At 45.3% G+C, this 18,626-nt stretch overlaps 1 protein-coding gene across 2 annotated transcripts; it reads right to left on the reverse strand.

Moving 5' to 3' along the window:
* Positions 1-729: 729 nt before the first annotated feature.
* Positions 730-14,876, reverse strand: LOC102220899 (suppressor of cytokine signaling 7-like). Of its 2 annotated transcripts, XM_023349141.1 has the most exons (10): positions 13,022-14,876; positions 11,635-11,696; positions 9,430-9,534; positions 8,459-8,596; positions 6,219-6,358; positions 5,968-6,136; positions 5,760-5,888; positions 4,883-5,018; positions 4,529-4,701; positions 730-3,149 (listed from the first exon to the last, which is right to left on the reverse strand). In XM_023349141.1, exons 1-9 carry the CDS (start codon positions 14,554-14,556, stop codon positions 4,575-4,577), a joined length of 2,541 nt encoding a protein of 846 aa, XP_023204909.1. In that variant the 5' UTR covers positions 14,557-14,876; the 3' UTR covers positions 730-3,149; positions 4,529-4,574. The 2 variants fall into 2 exon arrangements, with proteins under 2 accessions (XP_023204909.1, XP_023204910.1); XM_023349142.1 differs by lacking the exon at positions 9,430-9,534 and having other exon boundaries at positions 13,022-14,875.
* Between the last annotated feature and the right edge of the window lie 3,750 nt (positions 14,877-18,626).

Raw genomic sequence — 18,626 nt, forward strand, 5'->3', positions numbered from 1 at the left:
TCTGCTCACCTGTGCTGCCTGGACTTCTGTACTCCTTGTGTATTCATCATTAAATCATCACTTTTCTCACCATCCACCACGTCTACCTCACCTTTGCTTAACCACACACCATGACACTTTGATTATTTAGAAACTGTGGCGTACTCACTCAGAAAAGGAATTTGATTAGTCACTCTTTAGCTCTTTTTTTTTTAGAAAATGTAGAGTACTCACTATTTAGACCAAGATTATACTTCTTAATTTTTAGATTATTATGCAGAGACTCCTATTTCTGCAACCCAGAAAAGGAATTAGAACGAACTTAGAATCCAGAAAAAAAAGTTTTCATTGTTACTTAGAAACTGTGGCGTACTCGTTACTTTTACAAATTTAGAGCATACTTACAAAGTCCAGAGGATACTTACTTCTACTTATCTAGCATCCCAGAACAGCAGCACCCAGTTTACACACTTTAGATCAACATTAGATTCTTTTCTTCTTCTTCTCTTTCCTTTGGTTTGTTATTTTGGTTGTATTTCCTTTTAATTCCTGTAAAGAACTTTGTGTTGCCTTGTTGCTGGAAAATGTGCTATAGAAATAAAATGACCTTAACCTCAGTGGCGACCCCTTGTTCGAGGGAGCTGGTACTGCAAATAAACGCACCACAGGAAGTATGTATCATTTAACCAATGAAGAACCCTCCAAGTGTGTGTGTGTGTGTGTGTGTGTTTGTGTGTGTGTGTGTGTGTGTGTGTGTGTGTGTGTGTGTGTGTGTGTTGAAATGTCCTTGTGTTGATATTTTGCATCGATTGCTATTATAGTTGATTCATCCTAAAGTTCATCTTAATCTGTAGTAGTGTTAAATAGAGTTATTTGGAAGCTTATCCTTAAAATTATGTTATGAAAATGTCTTTATATTAAATCTGTAAATGAAACTGAAATCTATAATTATATAGATTATATTATATATTAGATTAATTATATATAATTATACAGAGCTTAAAGAATTTAAAGATATTTCTTAAGGGTAACTTTACCTTCTTTTGTCATGAGCTGTAATATTTGTAGAACAGATCTGTTTCAGGCAGGGCTGACCTCTGACCTGCAGGGAGGATTATTTTGATACTACAGCAGTTTGTTCATTAAAAGTGTTTCAGTTAAATTCTGTTTGCATTTCTATTAAACTTTGTATTTTGTGACCACTAAACTAAAAATGAAAGGTTTTGTCTCTTTCAGTCCCACCGTGTTTTATTAACAGGTGACGGCACAACAACGACACATTACTGCTCCTCCACACCAACAACAACATGTCTTCAGTCAACATTTACAACTGTTTGACATCATGGAAGTGTCCAAGCAGGACGTCTGGGTCCCGCCTCCAGTTTTCCCAGAGTTCCCAGTGTCTGAATCCGTCCTCCCAGAGAGCGAAACAGTAGGATGTTGACATGGTTGTAGCTGAGTGGTCGTCATGGTAACCCTGCTCTAAGTTTTTTGGTAATGTTGCCGTCGCGGCGCGACTGTCGCCTCCAGGATCTGGATGTTATTCCCGACAGCGAGTAAAGTTCCAAACATCTCCAAAAAAAATGAAAACCACAGATGGAAAAGTTCTGGAGAACATCGTCCATCTGTCGCAGAACCAGGAATGAGTCCAAACAGGTCGGATTAATCTCCCAAACAACCGCGGAGAATTGAATTTAAAAAAGGTTCTGACATTATCCATGGGTACTCTGTTAACAAAAGGCGCTACATGGAGGAACCAGAACCGGGTTGGTTCTGTTCACCCGGTACAGAAAACTGTAATCAATAATCTCAAGAAATTAAGTAGAATTAGAGAGAAATAGTGACAGGAAATTAAATCCAATAACACCTAAAAATAGGAGTGTTTATTTAAAACTGATTAAATTAAAGTAAATCTACATGTAAAAAAATGCTTCCCTCTTTAATTTCATATCTAGAACATATTTTGTACCTTTATTAATTTCAGGCTGACATTGCACATTACAAATTGTTCATTGTGTTTTGCCTGGTGAAATAAAAGTTTAATTTTTTATTTTAGCTAATGCTTTCAAAAATATGAATAGCTAGGCATTTAAAATTTAAATTACATTTTAAATTTGAAAATTTTCCAAAATCAAAGTGCTGAAAAAGCAACGAATCGGCTGAAGAGGAAACAAACTGGAAGTTCTGAACAGGTTCTCCTCCTGGGTTTGGTTCCTGGAACCAGAAACTTTTACACCAATCAGTTTCATCGTCATCATCACACCTTCAGAGGCTCCGCCCCCTTCACACCTGCAGTCGTACCTGAACCAAACGCAGCAGCAGCAGGACGAGTCAGAGAAAAAGCATCATGATGATGGTTTCATTAACATCGATAATCCAGCATAGAGACAAACAGCAGGTCAGACATGAGCTGCAGGTTTAAACCCAAATCTTCTTTCTCATGTTTCGGTTTTGAGATCCTTCCTCAGGGTCGTCTTCCTCTTTTAAGCCCCGCCCACTTTTAGATGATTTAATCCGGTTCCGGTTCTCAGAACCATCCAATTTAATAGCAGAAATAAACTAAACTTCAGGTTAAGAAGTAAATATCTGCCCTGCATCATCAGGTCCTTGAGTTTAAAGCTGCAGTTCAGTGATTCAGAAAAATATCCTTAAATTTCTTTTAGAAGCAGAAAAGTCTGAAAATTACATATGTAATTAAAGATTCAGAATATCTGATTTAAAAGTTGAATGATGATTGGCTGATTATCAGAGCAGCTGATCAACATATGGTACCACTGAACAGCGCCCCCTGCTGAGGCTCCAGCAGAAAGGGAAGTAAACATATGATCCGTGTAGAACCAACAGAACCCTCCCCGGTTCCGGACGCCGAGCTCCGCAGCATTTGTTTGGAATCCTGGAGGCGACTGACACTTCCTCTCCTTCCTGACAGCGACGTCACGCTCGCTTCAGTCCAGCTGATCAGTGATGACATCAAAAAGGAGGCGGAGTCTCCTCATCCCCCGTCCCTCGCCTGGCAACTCCCTGCGAGCCAATCAGAGGAGGCGGGATCATCTGAAACCCGCCCGGATACGAGACTGAGCGGAGGGAGCCCATTGGCTGCAGTCAGAGTCCAGTTTGAGTGTTTGAACGTCCTTCAGTGGTCGAGTCCAGAGAGCAGAGAAAGAAAAGACCTGCAGGAAGAAAACAGCATTAGAAGGGACAGTTCACACTTCCAGAACCAGAACCAGAACCAGAACCAGAACCGTCTGCTCTCCTGCTGGACTTCAGACCCACAGAATAGTTCTGGTCTCATCATGTCGACCTGCAGGATGTTCAGTTCACCTGCAGCCGCCGCATTACATCACATCAGGAAGCCGTCGTTAATCTAAGGCACTCTGACATCACAGAGGAAGAACTGCTGTGATTGGCTAACCTCAGACTCCCGTCAGCTCATTGGCTGATTGATGTCAATGAAGTTTATTTAAGGTGTGAGAGAAAAAAGGTCTGCAGAGATAAAAGCTGTGATTTAAATTCTAACTGTAACTTAGTATAAATCTGGCTCTTTCTTTTTACCTTTTGCTTCAGTTTTGTGTTCTTGCAGCTCAGTTCGCTGTTAGCTGCCTGTTAGCTGACTTTAGCTGACTGTTTGCTGCCTGGTAGCTGCCTGTTAGCTGACAGTGAGCTGACTGTTAGCTGCCTGTTAGCTGGCTGTTAGCTGCCTGTTAGCTGCCTGTTAGCTGACTGTTTGCTACCTGTTAGCTGACTGTTTGCTACCTGTTAGCTGCCTGTTAGCCTCCGGGCCTCTGGCTCTTTCACGGCGGTTACATCTCCAAACAGACTCAACGTCCCGCCAAGCTGCAGCAAAAATGTTGCATCAATTGAAGTTTGGTAAATGAAAGGGGAGCGTCCAGCTGCTGCTCTCAGGCCGTTTCTGATGGGAAACTTTTCACATGTTGATCAACCAACCAGTTTCTCCAAGATGGCTGCTTAAATTCAGAGGAGACCCTCTGACGGCCGCTGAGACTTTTAGTCTTTGATTCAAGTTGAGATTATTCTATAATGAGAGTTTATGGAATATATTTGCATTTGTTTTAACTTTATTCTTAAATATCTTTTCTTCTTCTTGCTGTTATTTTGCTTCACTTTCCTGAACGGTGCAGCCTGCTGGTTAACGCCTCCTGTTTTTATGTCCTTCAACTGAGGTGAGGAAGTGAAGGTCATGTTGTGGGTCGTGACCTTTAGGCATCCTGCAGGGGGGTCAGCTGACCCCATGTGACTGAAGTGTGTGGTAAGAGCCCCCCCTGGTGGTCAGTAGAAGGTCATGCAGTCAGTGCCCAGCATCTGTTTCACTGCAGTGAATAAATGGCAGCGTGACTTCGGGTCATGTTGCTGCTCTGAACACGTCAGGCTCATCTGGTGCTCAACCTGATCGGCTCCCAGTTAAACCAGTAGAAAACCAGCAGCAGCGTTCGAGGAACCTGAAAATAATCCGTATTCTTGGGAGATCATCTCTGTTTCAACCCCTGAAAAGGAAACAGGAAGTGCAGACGGGCTCTGGGTCGGGTTCTACCTGCGGGTGGGCTCCAGGTGCGTCCCGGTCTGGCCCGGTTCCGGTGCTACGTTTGGGACCGGACCCCTGGCTGGCTGCTGGGCTCCCTGGCCTCCTTCCCGTCCGGCAGCGCGGCGTTGATCTCCTCCTCCGGGTCGTAGTAGTAGAACTTCCTCAGGTAGGCGATGAGCGGCCTGGAGGACAGAGGGAAACGCCTTTTACCTGCAGCACAGGTAACGATCCCACGAGCCAATCGGCAGCTCTCTGAGCCGAGCTGCTGCCAATTGGACGATTTCACTTCTGTTTCTGCTCTGCACTGTGACTTCCTGTCTCCCCTGAGTACGGGCCGGGGGCGGGGCTTCTGCAGGTACGTACGTAGGTAGTGGCAGCTCCTGGATGTGGTCGATGCGAACCAGCTGCCTGATGCAGAAGCGACACAGATGCTGCAGAGACTTGACGCTGCTGAACCTGGAGACCGGATACAGGAGCTGGACCGGAGTGGGAGGCAGACCTGGAGACACACACACACACACACACACACACACACACACACACACATCCATTCAATAAAGGAAACAGGAACTTATTGTGTCTCCATGGCAACAGAGAGATGCAGCATCCAGTTCAAACAAGCCGGCTGAGTGTTTTTGTTTGTTGTTTTATTCACAGCTTGGAGTTTAAAAGAATTCAAATAAAATAATCGGCCGTCAGTTTGGAAAATAAATGTTAAAAATCACCAGAGAAAAGTTTGGACTCCAGAAAACCGCCAGTCCAGAACCAGGCTGAAGGAAAGTCTGGATGAAGTAAATAACAGTCTGCGGTCATCAGAGTAAAAACTGAAGATTCATCTGCAGTTTCCTGTGTAACACTCTGGTTCTGGTTCTGGTTCTGGCTCTGGTTCTGGTTCTGGTTCTGAGGCTGAAACCGACCCAATACTTCCATCTATCGAAGGTCGGACAGAAACCCAAATCACTTCATTATTCCAATGAAAGGATATTTTTCCGGGCTCAGCAGTATTTTGCTCTCCTTGTAATAGAAAATCCTCTAAAGGTTTAATAAGGAACAAAAACGGCAGAATTCCTTAAATTGTTCCGAAAGTTTAACCACAAAATCGGAGATTTTGAAGCAAAAAATCCCAGAAATAATCCTGAAATCCTGGAGGAAGCCACGGAAACATCTGCAGGCTGACGGGTCCGGTTCTGGATTTGAAATGTTCTCGGAGGTTCTGCAGGTGAGACGGGTGGGTTCCTACCTGGGACTCTGGAGCGCAGGAAGTAGAGGAACTTTCCGTTCTTGGAGTGCATGATGGCTCTCTCGATGAACTCCACCACGGAGTGGCAGCGGTCCTCGAACTTGGGGTGGCACCACAGACTGAAGGTTCCTGCCAGACGGAGAGGTCAGCAGGTCACAGGTGACGGGCGAAGTCCTGGTGTGTGTGTGTGTGTAGGTGTGTGTGGTACCTCTGTAGTGCTCCATGCGTGTGTGGTGTGTGACTCCCTGCGACCGGAAGCTCAGACTCAGGATGTAGCGAGGATCCGAACTGTCCCGCACCAGAAACGATCCGTCCGGTTTCCCTTTCAGCTTCATCTCTGCGTCTTCCCAGTTCATCGGACCCCAGTACCAGCCGCACTGCAAACACGCCCCAAACTGTTAGGCTCCGCCCCCTTCCTCGCCACCAACGTCCAATCAGAGCGCAGGAAGACACACCCACCTTCTCCAGCTCCCTCAGGCTGGTGGCGAAGCTGCCGGCGTCGGGCCGGCTGAGGGGGCAGCGGGGGGCGAGCCGGGGCGGCGGGTTCTGGCCGTCGGGTCGCAGCGGTACCGGGCGGGGCAAAGCCCGCAGAAACGTGTCTGGGGCAGAGAAACAGACCCGAGTTACAATCGGACCGGACCGGGCTGAAACCATTAATATGATTAATTGATTATTTATTAATTATTATTAATAGGATAAATTGGTCAGCATGATCACCTGATTATACATATAATTGTCTACTTTAGTACCAATTAATTTTTTTTACAATCAATTAATCCTGAATAATCTGATTAACCATAACTGATCATGATTAATCAATTATTAAAAAAAACTTTCGATTATTTTATTAATTGATTAATCAATCAGATCGTTTCCTGAAGGAACCACAGAGCAGGAATGAAGTCAAAACTGGACAAAAATATAAACATCTTGCATTTAAATAATATTAGTTGTCTGTAAATCCAGGAATGACGACTTCCTGTCCGACGTTTCCTTCGCTACGAACGACGGAGCGCCAACACTGTAAAAAATGATAAAACCTTCACTGAATTTTCTGTTGTCACTTTTAAAAAAGTTTCCAGCTTTTTCACCTCTTTTTAGCCAGCAGGATGCGTCCAGAACCAGAGTCCAGATTCAGAACCAGAACCAGAGTCCAGAACCAGAGTCCAGATTCAGACTCTGGGTCGTTTGGGAGATGAGATGCAAATTTGAATTCCAAAACTCTGATCCGCCTAAAAACCTCGGTCTCGGTCCGGTTGAAGTGAACTCTTTCACGGTTGAAAACATATCTGAAAGCAGCCTGACTAGAAACCGCTCCGAAGGCAGGAAGTGAGCTACAGCGCAGGGCATTCTGGGTAAATACAAACGCACATTTCCACCATTAGAGGAAAAATTGTCTCGTGGTCAGACGTGGAGTAGACGAGGTAAAGGGAGAAAATATATGGCAGCTGCTTGTAACCACTCACAAAACTAGGTTTTCAAGCTAATCAGTGTGAAAATGGAGGAGGTTTGATTCCCTCGTTCACTGAAACATGAAGGTCAAAAGGTCAAAAGGCTTCAGGACATCAGAATCTGTGACATGAGGAGGACAGGTTTCCTGGGTATGATCAAAGAAAAAAAAGTCAATGTTCTAATGATTATAACCAAATATTATATCCATAAATGTCGCTATGCAAAATGCTCCCTCTCAATCTCTGCTCTAAAAAATGATCTTTCCTTTTTTAAAAGATTTCTGAGAAAGAATTTAAACGCAATTAAAATGTTTGAGTTAATGGAAGAATTTCAGTTAGTAGTCCCCTCTGATTAAGTTATTTTATAATTATTTTATCTAATTTTTATTTTATCTAATTTTTATTTTTTTTCATTATTTTAATACTTTGTTCTAGCCTTGCATCTAATTGGTTTTGTTAACAGCAGGAGTTGTGCTATTAGGTTTTTTTTGTAATGTCTGTTATTGAGATGTTATTGTTATTTTTGTATATTCAATAAAAAAATTAAAAAACATAAAAAAGTTTCCTGGGTATGAAGAACCAGAAGCTGTTCTTGGCACAGGAGCAGCAAAAAGATCCTCTGCTCTGTCTTCTTCAGAGGTTTTTGTGTCGATTCCTTCAGTAGTTCTTGGTGCAGCGCCCCCACAGGTGATGGGGGGAACAGCTTTGTCAGTTAGTTTCAGTCGTTTGACTCAGTGCAGTGTGAATACAAACTACAGTCCTGAAAATGTAACAGATGTTGCAATTTTGATCCCCAATCCAGCCGAGTCTGTCAGGTGGGAAAAGAGCCTTAAAGAAAAGTTAAATCTGGAGAAGTTATTCCTCCATATTTCTCCAGACCTGAAAGTGTTTAACTGCCAGAGTTTGGAAATAAATTCAGGAGCACAATCTAAAACTTTTTTACATCTGAAAGTTTTTAACATTTTGTTTAAACCAGATGGAAATGAACTTCCAACAAGTTTGTATTGTTGAAAGAAGGAAACTTGGAACGAAATAAAACTCCTGGATTTATTTATCAGCTCTGGTAGCTAAAAGCCTCTGCGGAGGTTCTGAACTGATCCGGATCAGTTTGGCTTTGGACTTGAACCAGTGGGCCCAGTATGATTGGCCCGCTGGTTCTGGTTCTTTGGTTGTGGAGCTGCTGGAAGTAGAAGTGTAACAGGAACCGGGGGCGGAACCAGAACCGGGGCGCAGTGGTCCGGGTCTCACCGTTGAGGCTCAGGCTGTGCTGGATGGTGCTCAGGGTCGGGTGCAGCGCCAGCGGCCGGGGGGGCAGAGACTGCATGGAGGCCCCCGCGCTGCGCTCCGTGAACGGCCCCTGGAGCTGCGGAGGACCCCCGAAATCATCTGCAGGTCAGAGACAGACAGCTGTGAGAGGAGGCCCGGCGGTTCTGAAGCATCCGGACCGCTAGGTTGGTCCGGATGGATCAGAATGTTTTCTGATCCATGAAACATTCCAGACTTTCATCACTATCGCAGCCTGACGGCAGCATCCCATCTGACTCCTGATTATCATCCATCACTTCCTGAAATTCACTCGGAAATAGTCAGAAAAACTGGAGCTAAAGACAAAAACAGAATTTATTTCTCCCGTCCCTCAGAGAGGAACAGGAAGGTCAGAGAACGGGACGAAAAACGATCTTCCTGCTGCTCCACAGGGTTTTTAATATAAGGTAATTCTGTTTAATATATTTATGAATTAAATGTAAAACCTGCATCATGACCGAAACGTTCAATTTTAGGCTGTAGTGGCGCCGAGCGTTTAGCCCAGGATGGACGTAGCATCATGGAAACATCGTCCAGCAAACTGATGATAAATTTACACATTCCCATGATCGACACAAAAAATGTCAGCTAGCTAGCTGGTTAGCAAAGGTACATTAGCAGCTAGTTAGCGGTAGCCTCAACCGCCTCGAGTCACAGGACCGACGGAAGACGTCTGTATGACCAAAACTTTGTCTGACAGAAAATCCCTGAAACAACGTGAGATGAAATTATCCTGCCAGAGTGACACAGTTCATTGTTTGTAATAAAATTTGAATATTTTAAGGCCTTAATTGTGAACAAATGAATTTAAGTCTTTCTAAGAGCTTCAAGGTTGTGTGACGGTACGACAATGAGAGCAACCCGATCGGAGGAGAGGACAGAAGAAGAAGAGGAGGAAGAGGAAGAGGAAGTACCGAGCAGGCTGAGGCTCCGCCTGGGAGGGGGGGGCGGCGTGGGGGGGTGCTGAGCGCCCCCCCCCCTGCGGGAAATGTCCACATCGACCAGAGAGACCGTCTCACCTGGACAGAGGAGGGGTTAGTGAGCAGAGAGGAAGAGCTGAGTGATGAAGATGAGGACAGGTGATGAAGATGAAGCTGCTGAAGGGCCTTGATCCTGAGTTCCTGCCTGCGGTTCTAAAGGAGAACCTTGTGGACCCACAAACAGCCCAAACCTTCATGGGGTCGTTGTCATGGCGACTCAACCTCCTACAAAACCGACCGCTGGACATCTCGGTGCTTCAGAACCAGCTGGGCTGAAGGAGCCCGAAGGACGACAGAACCGACCCGCCGTGGGGCTGCCGCCATGTTGGACATCTCCATGGTTACCAGGCTGTGACACAAGCTGCTTTATGACTTTATGCGCCTCATCATAGAGTCGTTGTTACTTTTTACCCTAAAACGTGTGAAAAAGGTGAAACAAAACGCAAAGCGGACCAATCAGCTAACAGCTACGTTAGCACTCTGAAGCAATCAGCTAACAGCTACGTTAGCACTCTGAACCAATCAGCTAACAGCTACGTTAGCGCTCTGAACCAATCAGCTAACAGCTACGTTAGCACTCTGAACCAATCAGCTAACAGCTATGTTAGCACTCTGAACCAATCAGCTAACAGCTCCAGAGTTCCCTCAGGTCTCGCTCATCGCGGTGGTTGAGTTGCCATGGCGATCCACTAGCAGTCCTCCATGAGTTAAAAAATGTTGAAAGGAAATTTGAAAGCACGAAGAGGAAATTATGTTATTGAAAGACATGAACTGTAGTTAAACTACGGAGCCTTAAAACGAGGAAAATAAAATGAATCTAAAATAAATTGTTGTCAGTTTGTATCAAATTATTTATTTTGTCATTAATACCCATTGATGTACCTTTTTCTTAAATCCTTCCCCCCCCCCCTTTTTTTTTTTTTTCTCTTTCTTTCACTATTAAGACCTATATTTATATCATTGTACTTTGCACACAAGACTAATGTCTTTTTTATTTCTTCTTCTAACATATCTACTTTTTGTTTTTTCTTGTTTTCTTTTCTTATTCCTCTGGATTTTATTTGGGAAGGCTTATCCATGTGTTCTGTACGACTTATGTTCGGTTCTGTTATAGAAAAAAAGTTTACATATCTTGTTCATATATTTTTGTACATTTTGTATTTTGATGTTAAAACCTAATAAAAAAAATATAAAAAAAAAAAAAAAAAAAAAAACAAGCCTTGGAAGCAAAAGAAAATAACAGTGTAGCACTTCTTCAGAATAAGTCTATTTGCTATTTTGTTCAGAATCCAACCTTAATATAACTTTATATTGAGTCAGTTTTTGCTCAAAGTCTGTAACAAAATATTGAATTTTCTCTTAAGGTTTGTCAAAGTTTGAATAGGTGCAGAAAATAAAAAGTTTTTTTCTTAAAAGATAAAAATCTATATTTCTGTCATTAAATTGCTGAAACAGCAAAAAAAAAAAAATAAAAAATAAAAAAAATAAAATTGTTGTCAGTTTGTAAAACAAAACTCTTGGTGTTGATGATACATTTTTAGACAAACTGAAGGGAGAGAGAGAGGATGCAAACACAGCCCCGCCCAAAAAGATCATCAGTAAAAAAACGTTAATCAAATTAATATTTCGCCTTTGATTTTACCATTTATTCCTTGGTGTAAAGTTCCAACTAAAACGATTTACTGGATTTAACTGCAGTTGAATCCTAACAAATTAATCAACCTGTGGATCTTAAACAAGCCACTTGGAAACCAAGTCAACAGTAACTTGAAAGAAATATGTAAAATGGACGAGTCAGCATGGATGTTTAAATAACCGCAGGGCGGAAAGTTAAAGTTTGAACTGTTTTAAGTTTTCTGGTGTTTTCACCTGCTGGATGTTATTGGTTGTTATTTATTCGAGCGGATTCAGTTGTTTGCTAGGAGTGCTCTGATTGGATGGAAGGACGTTTCGCCAAGTAAAGCCTGGCGGTCCGCCATGTCTGCATCACTGCCTCCAACCAATCAGCTGCAGCGGCTCGTTAACATCTCACTGATCTTCACGCAAACACTCGGCCCCCCAGAAACCCCATGATGCCTCACGGCTGCCGAGCGACAGGCCGCGTTCCTGCCAGGTGTTCACCTGAGCAGGTGAACTCACCGGTGAAAGCAGGAGTGAACGGCAGCGGGGCGAAGGCACTGTGAGGCCTGGAGACCTGCAGCCTGGAGACAACAGAACACAAACAACATCAACACTCAACACTTTCCACACGACCAAGCCTTCAGCCTGATGGTGGTCAGATCAATCAGCCACTCTCAGGCCGCCATCTTGGAAATCTCCATGGTTACCAGACTGTGACCCAAACCCTCCCTGGTGGGAACCCCACACTGTTGCCATGGAGACAAGCTTTATCTGAGGTCTGAGAGAAGGATGCTGTCGCCATGGTAACCTCCCATCTCTCTCTCTCTCTCTGCTGAGCAGTGAGACTGCTGGTCACCATGGCAACAGCTGCGGGGAAAAGTTGCGCGGGAGCCGAATGAAGTTGGGTCGGATCTGAGAGCAGAAATAGAAACGGAGACGAACCGTCAAGGTCCGGTTTCAGTCAGAACATCTGGGTCTTAACTGAGCCAGCGCTGGTGGTTCTGATGATCAGAACCTTGGACCGGGCTCAGTTACTAAACAGAACCAGATAAGTCCAGAATCAGATGAGCAAAAAGATGACAGATTAGATTTTAGAAAACTAACACTAGAACAAGCAGAGTCAGAGTCCAGATCCAAACCCAGAACCGGCAGGACCTCCAGAACCGGTCAGCAGTCCTTGCTTCAGTTTCTGGAGGTTGCAGCTGGACTCCCTGAAGGTCCAGACCAGAACCGGCCCAGTTCTCTGTAACAAGGTGACGGTTTGTCATCAAGTTCTCCAAATAAACCAAATGGACCCGAGTTGGTTCAGAACTGCTGCTCAGATGGCTGAAACAAAGAGCTGCTTAGAAAGTCATCAAAAACACCAGTTGGTGTGGAAACTAAAGGACTTTGACTAGACCACTAAGGCCGGTGGTTGGGCCGAGCGCAGTCCACCAGAACCACCTGGTTCTGTATCGAAAAATGTTCAGTTACTAAAGTTTGGAGGCACACGAGCCATTTGGAAATAAACCCAGTTGATCTGTTTTTCTGTTACTGGTGAATAAAAACCTGATTTAACAACATTCAGCCTGGTGGCCGCCAGGCTGATGAAACACTGGACCGGACCGGGACCGGACCGGGACCGAGCCGCTCTTTTCTTCAGCCCATCTGCTGCTGGTGTCCCAGTTTGGACTCAGCTGGGCTCAGCCAGATCACCATGGCTCCACCGCCGTGCTTCACAGCTGGGAGGAGTTTGGTTTGTCTCGTCTCTCCAAGAAGCCGGACTGGTTCAGTGCCCTGACCTTTGACCTTTTACCCGACCTCTGACTGAAGGCCTTCAGATTAACAAGGATTTGTTTGGAGAAATCAGATCAGCCTCCATGAGGTTGTGAAAGGTGTCGTCGTCACGGCGACAGAGGGATCTCACCTGTCCTGGTCGGTGCTGCTGCAGGTGGACCCCCACACGTCCAGCAGGCTCCCCCCCGACGAGGTGGAGGACGCCAGCGACGGCCGCTTGTCCAGCAGGCCGGCCGACCCGCCGCTGGAGCTCTTGGTTCTGAACAGCTTGCTGAGCCGGACCTTCAGGGACCCCCCCTTCCTCGACTTCCTCCGCGGCGTCCTGTCGCCCCCCCCCTCCAGGACCGTCATCGGGGAGGCAGCGCGCCCGGAGCCGCCCGCCGCCACTCCGAGCTTCGGGGTGGCGGCGCGGCTTTGCGGCTGGGACCGGGACCGGTGCTGCGGGCACGGGCACGGGTCAGGGGGAGCGGCACCGGCGGCCGGGGGGCCCTGTGGCGCCGCAGGGGGGGCGGCGGCGGCAGCACGGCACGTGGGCTCGGTGCAGACGCCCGCCTCCTCGGCCAGTCGGTGGACCTGTCGCATCAGGCCGCTCAGCGTCCCGCCGCCAAACACGGTTCCGGCTCCCCCCGCCGGCCCCCCGACGTCGCCCCCCCCAGCCTCCTCCTCGCCGTCTCGGCGCCCCCCCTGTGCCAGCTCTCCGACCTGATCGGACCCCAGGCCTTCCAGAACCAGCAGAGCGTCGCTGGTGTCGCTGGGGTCGTCTCCGGGGGCAACCGGACCCGCCGCCAGGATGCCGTGACAGGAGCAGCGAGGGGGCGGCGGCACCCCGTCTCCCCCGCCCGCTCCCTCCCTGCCCTCGCCCAGCTGACCCAGCTTCTGGGCCAGCACCAGAACCGGATCTTCAGCCCCAGACGGGCAGGTTCTCCTGAGCTCCAGCAGGCCCAGGCGCAGGGCCTGGTCCAGCAGACCCGGGGGCCACTTGGCCAGCCGGTGTCGGTGGCACAAGATGGGGATGGACTCCGGATCCAGGGCAGGGACCGGCGGGGGGTTCTGAGGCCCGTCGGACCCTTTGGATAATCTGACCACGGGGTGCCACTGCAGGTTCTCCTCCGGGGATGGGACACAGCCAGAGTTCTGCTCCTTCCCGCCTCCAGGTCGGGAACCAGCTGTGCTAGCAGAACCCGAACCTGGACCCGGCTCCAGCTTCTGTCTCTCCGGTTCCTCCTGCAGGAATGCAGCTGGCGGCGGCTGCTCCAATCCGGACCGCAGCAGGTTCTGTAACACCATCAGCTGTGCCCTGGATCCGTGTCCGCCCGAACCGTCCACGAACCGCTGCGCCGCTGCGGCAAAGTCCTCAGGCGGCGGGGACAGCGGCGCCTCGGAGCTCGGCGGGCCCTGCGACAACCCCAGACCGACATCCAGCTCTCCCTTCCCGGGGAGCGGCGAACTGTAGTGCGGGGATGCGGATCCGAGGCCTGCCGAGGGGCCGCCGGACTCCACATCAAACCCGCCTCCGCGGTGTCCCAGCGCGGCTTTCACCGGTCCGAACCCGCCGCCTCCGGACCGGATCAGGTCGTCGGGCTCGTCCAGCCGGTCGTACTCCGCGGCGGAGACGAGCCGCATCAGGACGAAGTCCGGAGACATTTCTTGCTGCGCGTCATTCATGGCGGCGGGCTAACGTTAGCGGCTCCGCTCTTACATAACAGCTGCTGCATCTCCGCGCCGAGCTCCGGGCCGCTCCGGGCGGCGCAACCTGCGGTCCGGACCGGGTTGGGACGGGGACGGCTCCACGGGACCCACGGAACAACAAGGGGCATGAGAAACCCGCCCGGTTAGCCGCTAGCCTCCAACCGAGTCATCCTCCAGTGAGACAACGGGATGTGATGAAGAGGAGGGCGGGGAGCGGAGCTGCGCAGGCGGCTTCGGTGATCGATCAGAGCCGATCGATCAGCGGGGCTGGAGAGCCGATCAGCTGCTATTATTATTATTATTGAACAATTGAACCCGAACTTGCTTTTGTTTTTAAATAGGTTTTCAAGATTATTTAAAATATTAGGTAATATAATATTATGTAATTCTGAACAGAAAGAAATTAGATTTCCTTTTTTTTCAATTATTTATTTTTTTCACTGTTTTTTTGTGAAATAATTTCTGTTTCTTTCTTACTTGTTTATTTGACAGAAGTTAAACTGTCTTTATTGATGGTTTGAGTATTTGGAAGACATAAATAATTTACCAGTAAACAGAAATGGATGAAGCGGGAAACTTAAAGCCACATTCATTGGGATCCTCCGGTATGAGCTGTGCGCAGGAATTTCTAAAATATTTTTAAGCAGATTTTTATCAGGTTTTCTGTTTAATTAATTTAGTACATTTATGATGGTACTCTAAACCAGAGGGGCCCAGACTGGGTCCTGGAGGCCCGGCATCCTGCATGTTTTAGTCCCTCCTGGATCCAATGATGGCTCGTTGGAGGCCTGAGAAGAACTTTGACAAGCTGAGAAGGTTGTTGGTACCAGGAAGAAACTAAAACATGGAGGATACCGGAGTTCTGACAATCAGTGCTACCTTGTCAGATTTTCCTACAGTAGCACGAATAGATGGCTAGGTCTATCTGTCTGTGCTACCCGTCTAAAACTGCTACTGTCATGTTTACAAACTACAGCAGGTTGTTAATGTTAAATATATTGGATAACAATATTTGAGTAACTAAAGTGGAAGCTTAGCAGTTATGGTTAGCTTAGCATCAGAACAATTTCTATCCATGACGAAACCACAAGAAGATCACTTCCTTCATCTAAATATCTACCTGTTTAAAATCAACAGCTGTAGATGTTTGCACTAATCCTTTTATCCTACCTGTTGAAACTATTTTAAATACAGAGATTTGTAAGAATAAAACCGGATCAGGGGAAGCAGGTTTTTATTGGAATTAAATGAAAGACTAATACAGATCAGTGATTCTTTCTTAATCTGCTGTATGACAGACTTTATTAAATGCAGCCACAATGTGTCACCGAACTGCTCAAGTCACTGTGTTCCTGAAATAATAGGACATGATTCACAATATTACACGGCTATTACAGCTTCAATCCCACATAGCATCGCTACCAACATCTATTTAGCAAAGTTTAATTAAAAAAGAGTATAATTAAACTAAAATATTTTAAAATATAGGGACAAAATAACTACAAAACAACGTATTTTATCCTGATTAACCGCCAAATAATAACTTGTTTACAAACTAAAACCATTTATAGATAAATTTATAAACTGCTGTCATGTAAACTAAAAACATGAAGTAATTTAGCAGCTTAATGAAAGCCTGGAATAAAATAAATTAAATAAAACTTACCCCAATCTGCGATGAAATAAAACACATGAAACAAAACTTCCACAGGAAGGACGGATTTATAAGAAATCTGCTGAGTCAGCAGTATGTGACGTAGCATCGATGTGCGCATGCGCATTACCACAAGGTAGGACGGATTTAAGGGTAGCACAGATGAATAGAACACCGGGGACCCCTGCTCTAAACTATGACTGACATGGAGTCCCATACCATGACAGAACCTCCACCATGTTTTACTGAAGGATGTAGGTTTTGGTGGAAGTTTCTCTTACATCACAACATTTTCTTTAAATTCAAATTTCAAATTCAAAAATACTTAATTGATCCCAAAGATAAATTTAATGTTGTTGTAACTCTTTAATTCAAATTCTTCACAGAGTTGTAGTGATTACTGTTGTCAGGAACGATATCTTGTAGCAGTCTGTATTACAGTGAATTTGAAGAATCCTCTGACTGAAGACACAGTTTTCCCAAGAAAACATTAACTTTGGATCCATGACTGCATCACACCAGATGCTACTGAGATGATCCATTAAAAGATGATCCATAGACTCCAACCCATTTTCAGATTCTGCTACATAATGAGATATTTTTATGCCTGACTAATTGTGTTGTGTTGTTTTATCCAAATAAATAGTCAATCATGAAAAACTTTATAAGATTTCAGCTGACATCTCTTTAAGGATCAATTATTTGGAGCTAAAATCTTATTTCTAAAATCTAATTTTCCTTGAGATGTTTATATTTCTGTTTTTCAAGGACTTTGGAGGCAGATTAGATTAATTGTCAGACTACCTGTCAATCCAAAAGATAATACTAGATTTAAATTAAAAGCAACGCATCGCTGCGAGCAGGGTTCGAACCCATTGGATTTCAAGTCCAGCTGGATCCGTTTCCCGGACCCCAGATCACACTTTCAACTGTGATATCCAGTGGAAAGGTCAGGTTTTATAGAGCGTCGTGAAATGTTTTAATTTAGTTGCCAATAGTTCACATTCAGTCCGCTGAAAACGTCTGGCTGGTGCTGTAAGCCATAGAAAGGTGGTGTAATTTGAGAATGCCTCCGCCAGAGGGAGACAAATCTCAATCCTCAACAGAACAGATGATTCTTCTGTATAGAGTAAAAATGACGGGGATGAGACTTAAATCACTTCGTAATAGCTAACGGGCCAACCAGAAAGCGACTGACAGATTTTCACCACATATTCTGACGTTTTGGTCTGAGATTTCGAGCGCTTCTTAACCGGAAGGTAAAATCTTTGACATGTTGAATTAAGATTGGGTTATCCTCTCCTCCACGCCACAAGGAGGCATCAGCGAGCTCACCATTGGCTTGTTGTGCTTAGGTAGCTTCGTTGCTATGGTTACAAACCATCCAAAGAACTGCCGCTAGTGTTTGTTAATATGCAGCAAAACCTGAATGAATGAGTTCATTATAAAATGACCTTTAACCCCTAATTAATTTGATGACTAAATAACATTTATATTTAAATTCTGTTATCCATCTGATCAAGCCTACGGAAATCAATTTCTGCCACTTTGGTGAAAAATAACTGATTTAGTGACCTCATTGAAACTTATTTTCTCATCATAGTATATGAGGTGGGCGTGCCGTGGTGGCGTAGCGGTTGGCGCGACCCACATTTGGAGGCCTCAAGTCCTCGACGCGGCTGTCGTGGGTTCGACTCCCGGACCCGTTAACCGCATGTCTTCCCTCCTCTCCTTCCCCGTTTCCTGTCAGCCTGCTTTGTAAACAGGGACTCTAGAGCCACAAAAAGACCCCTGGAGGGGTAAAAAAAATCATAGTATTGTGTAATACTGGGATACATATTATCTCATATCGTAGTTATGACAGCTAACCAAATCACTACTGTGACCCACTTTATGTAATAACATATTGTAATAATTTTAAGAGGCAGTATTTCATATTGAGATAGTATCAGAATAGCCCAATTAAACTCATGTAAATTTAATCTTATGTTAAATAAATATGTCCATCATAAATACTTATTCTGTCATGTCTTGTTATTCAGTGTATTTTTCTAAAATATTTCCAATTCAGCACAAAAGTTCCTTTACAATGTAGCTTTTTTCCAAAAGTGCATATCATATATTCAGTGTATTTGTGTCAAAACTCATTATATGTGAAATATTAATCAGGAAAAAAAATGATTTTATGGTATAACAACTTGCCATAAACAGCCTTAAGACCCAAACCAGATAGAAAAGTCAGGCCCAGTGGGAAATGTCCCAGTTCTCCCAGTTAACCAATCCAGGCCTGACAGCATCTCATTAGAAGACAACAATGTTATGATTAGATAGTATTTCATAATAATCATATCTATACTGAGAGCATCTTTACCTCAGCTGAAACCTCATTATG

Source organism: Xiphophorus maculatus, chromosome 16, assembly GCF_002775205.1.
Source record: "Xiphophorus maculatus strain JP 163 A chromosome 16, X_maculatus-5.0-male, whole genome shotgun sequence".
NCBI lineage: Eukaryota > Metazoa > Chordata > Actinopteri > Cyprinodontiformes > Poeciliidae > Xiphophorus > Xiphophorus maculatus.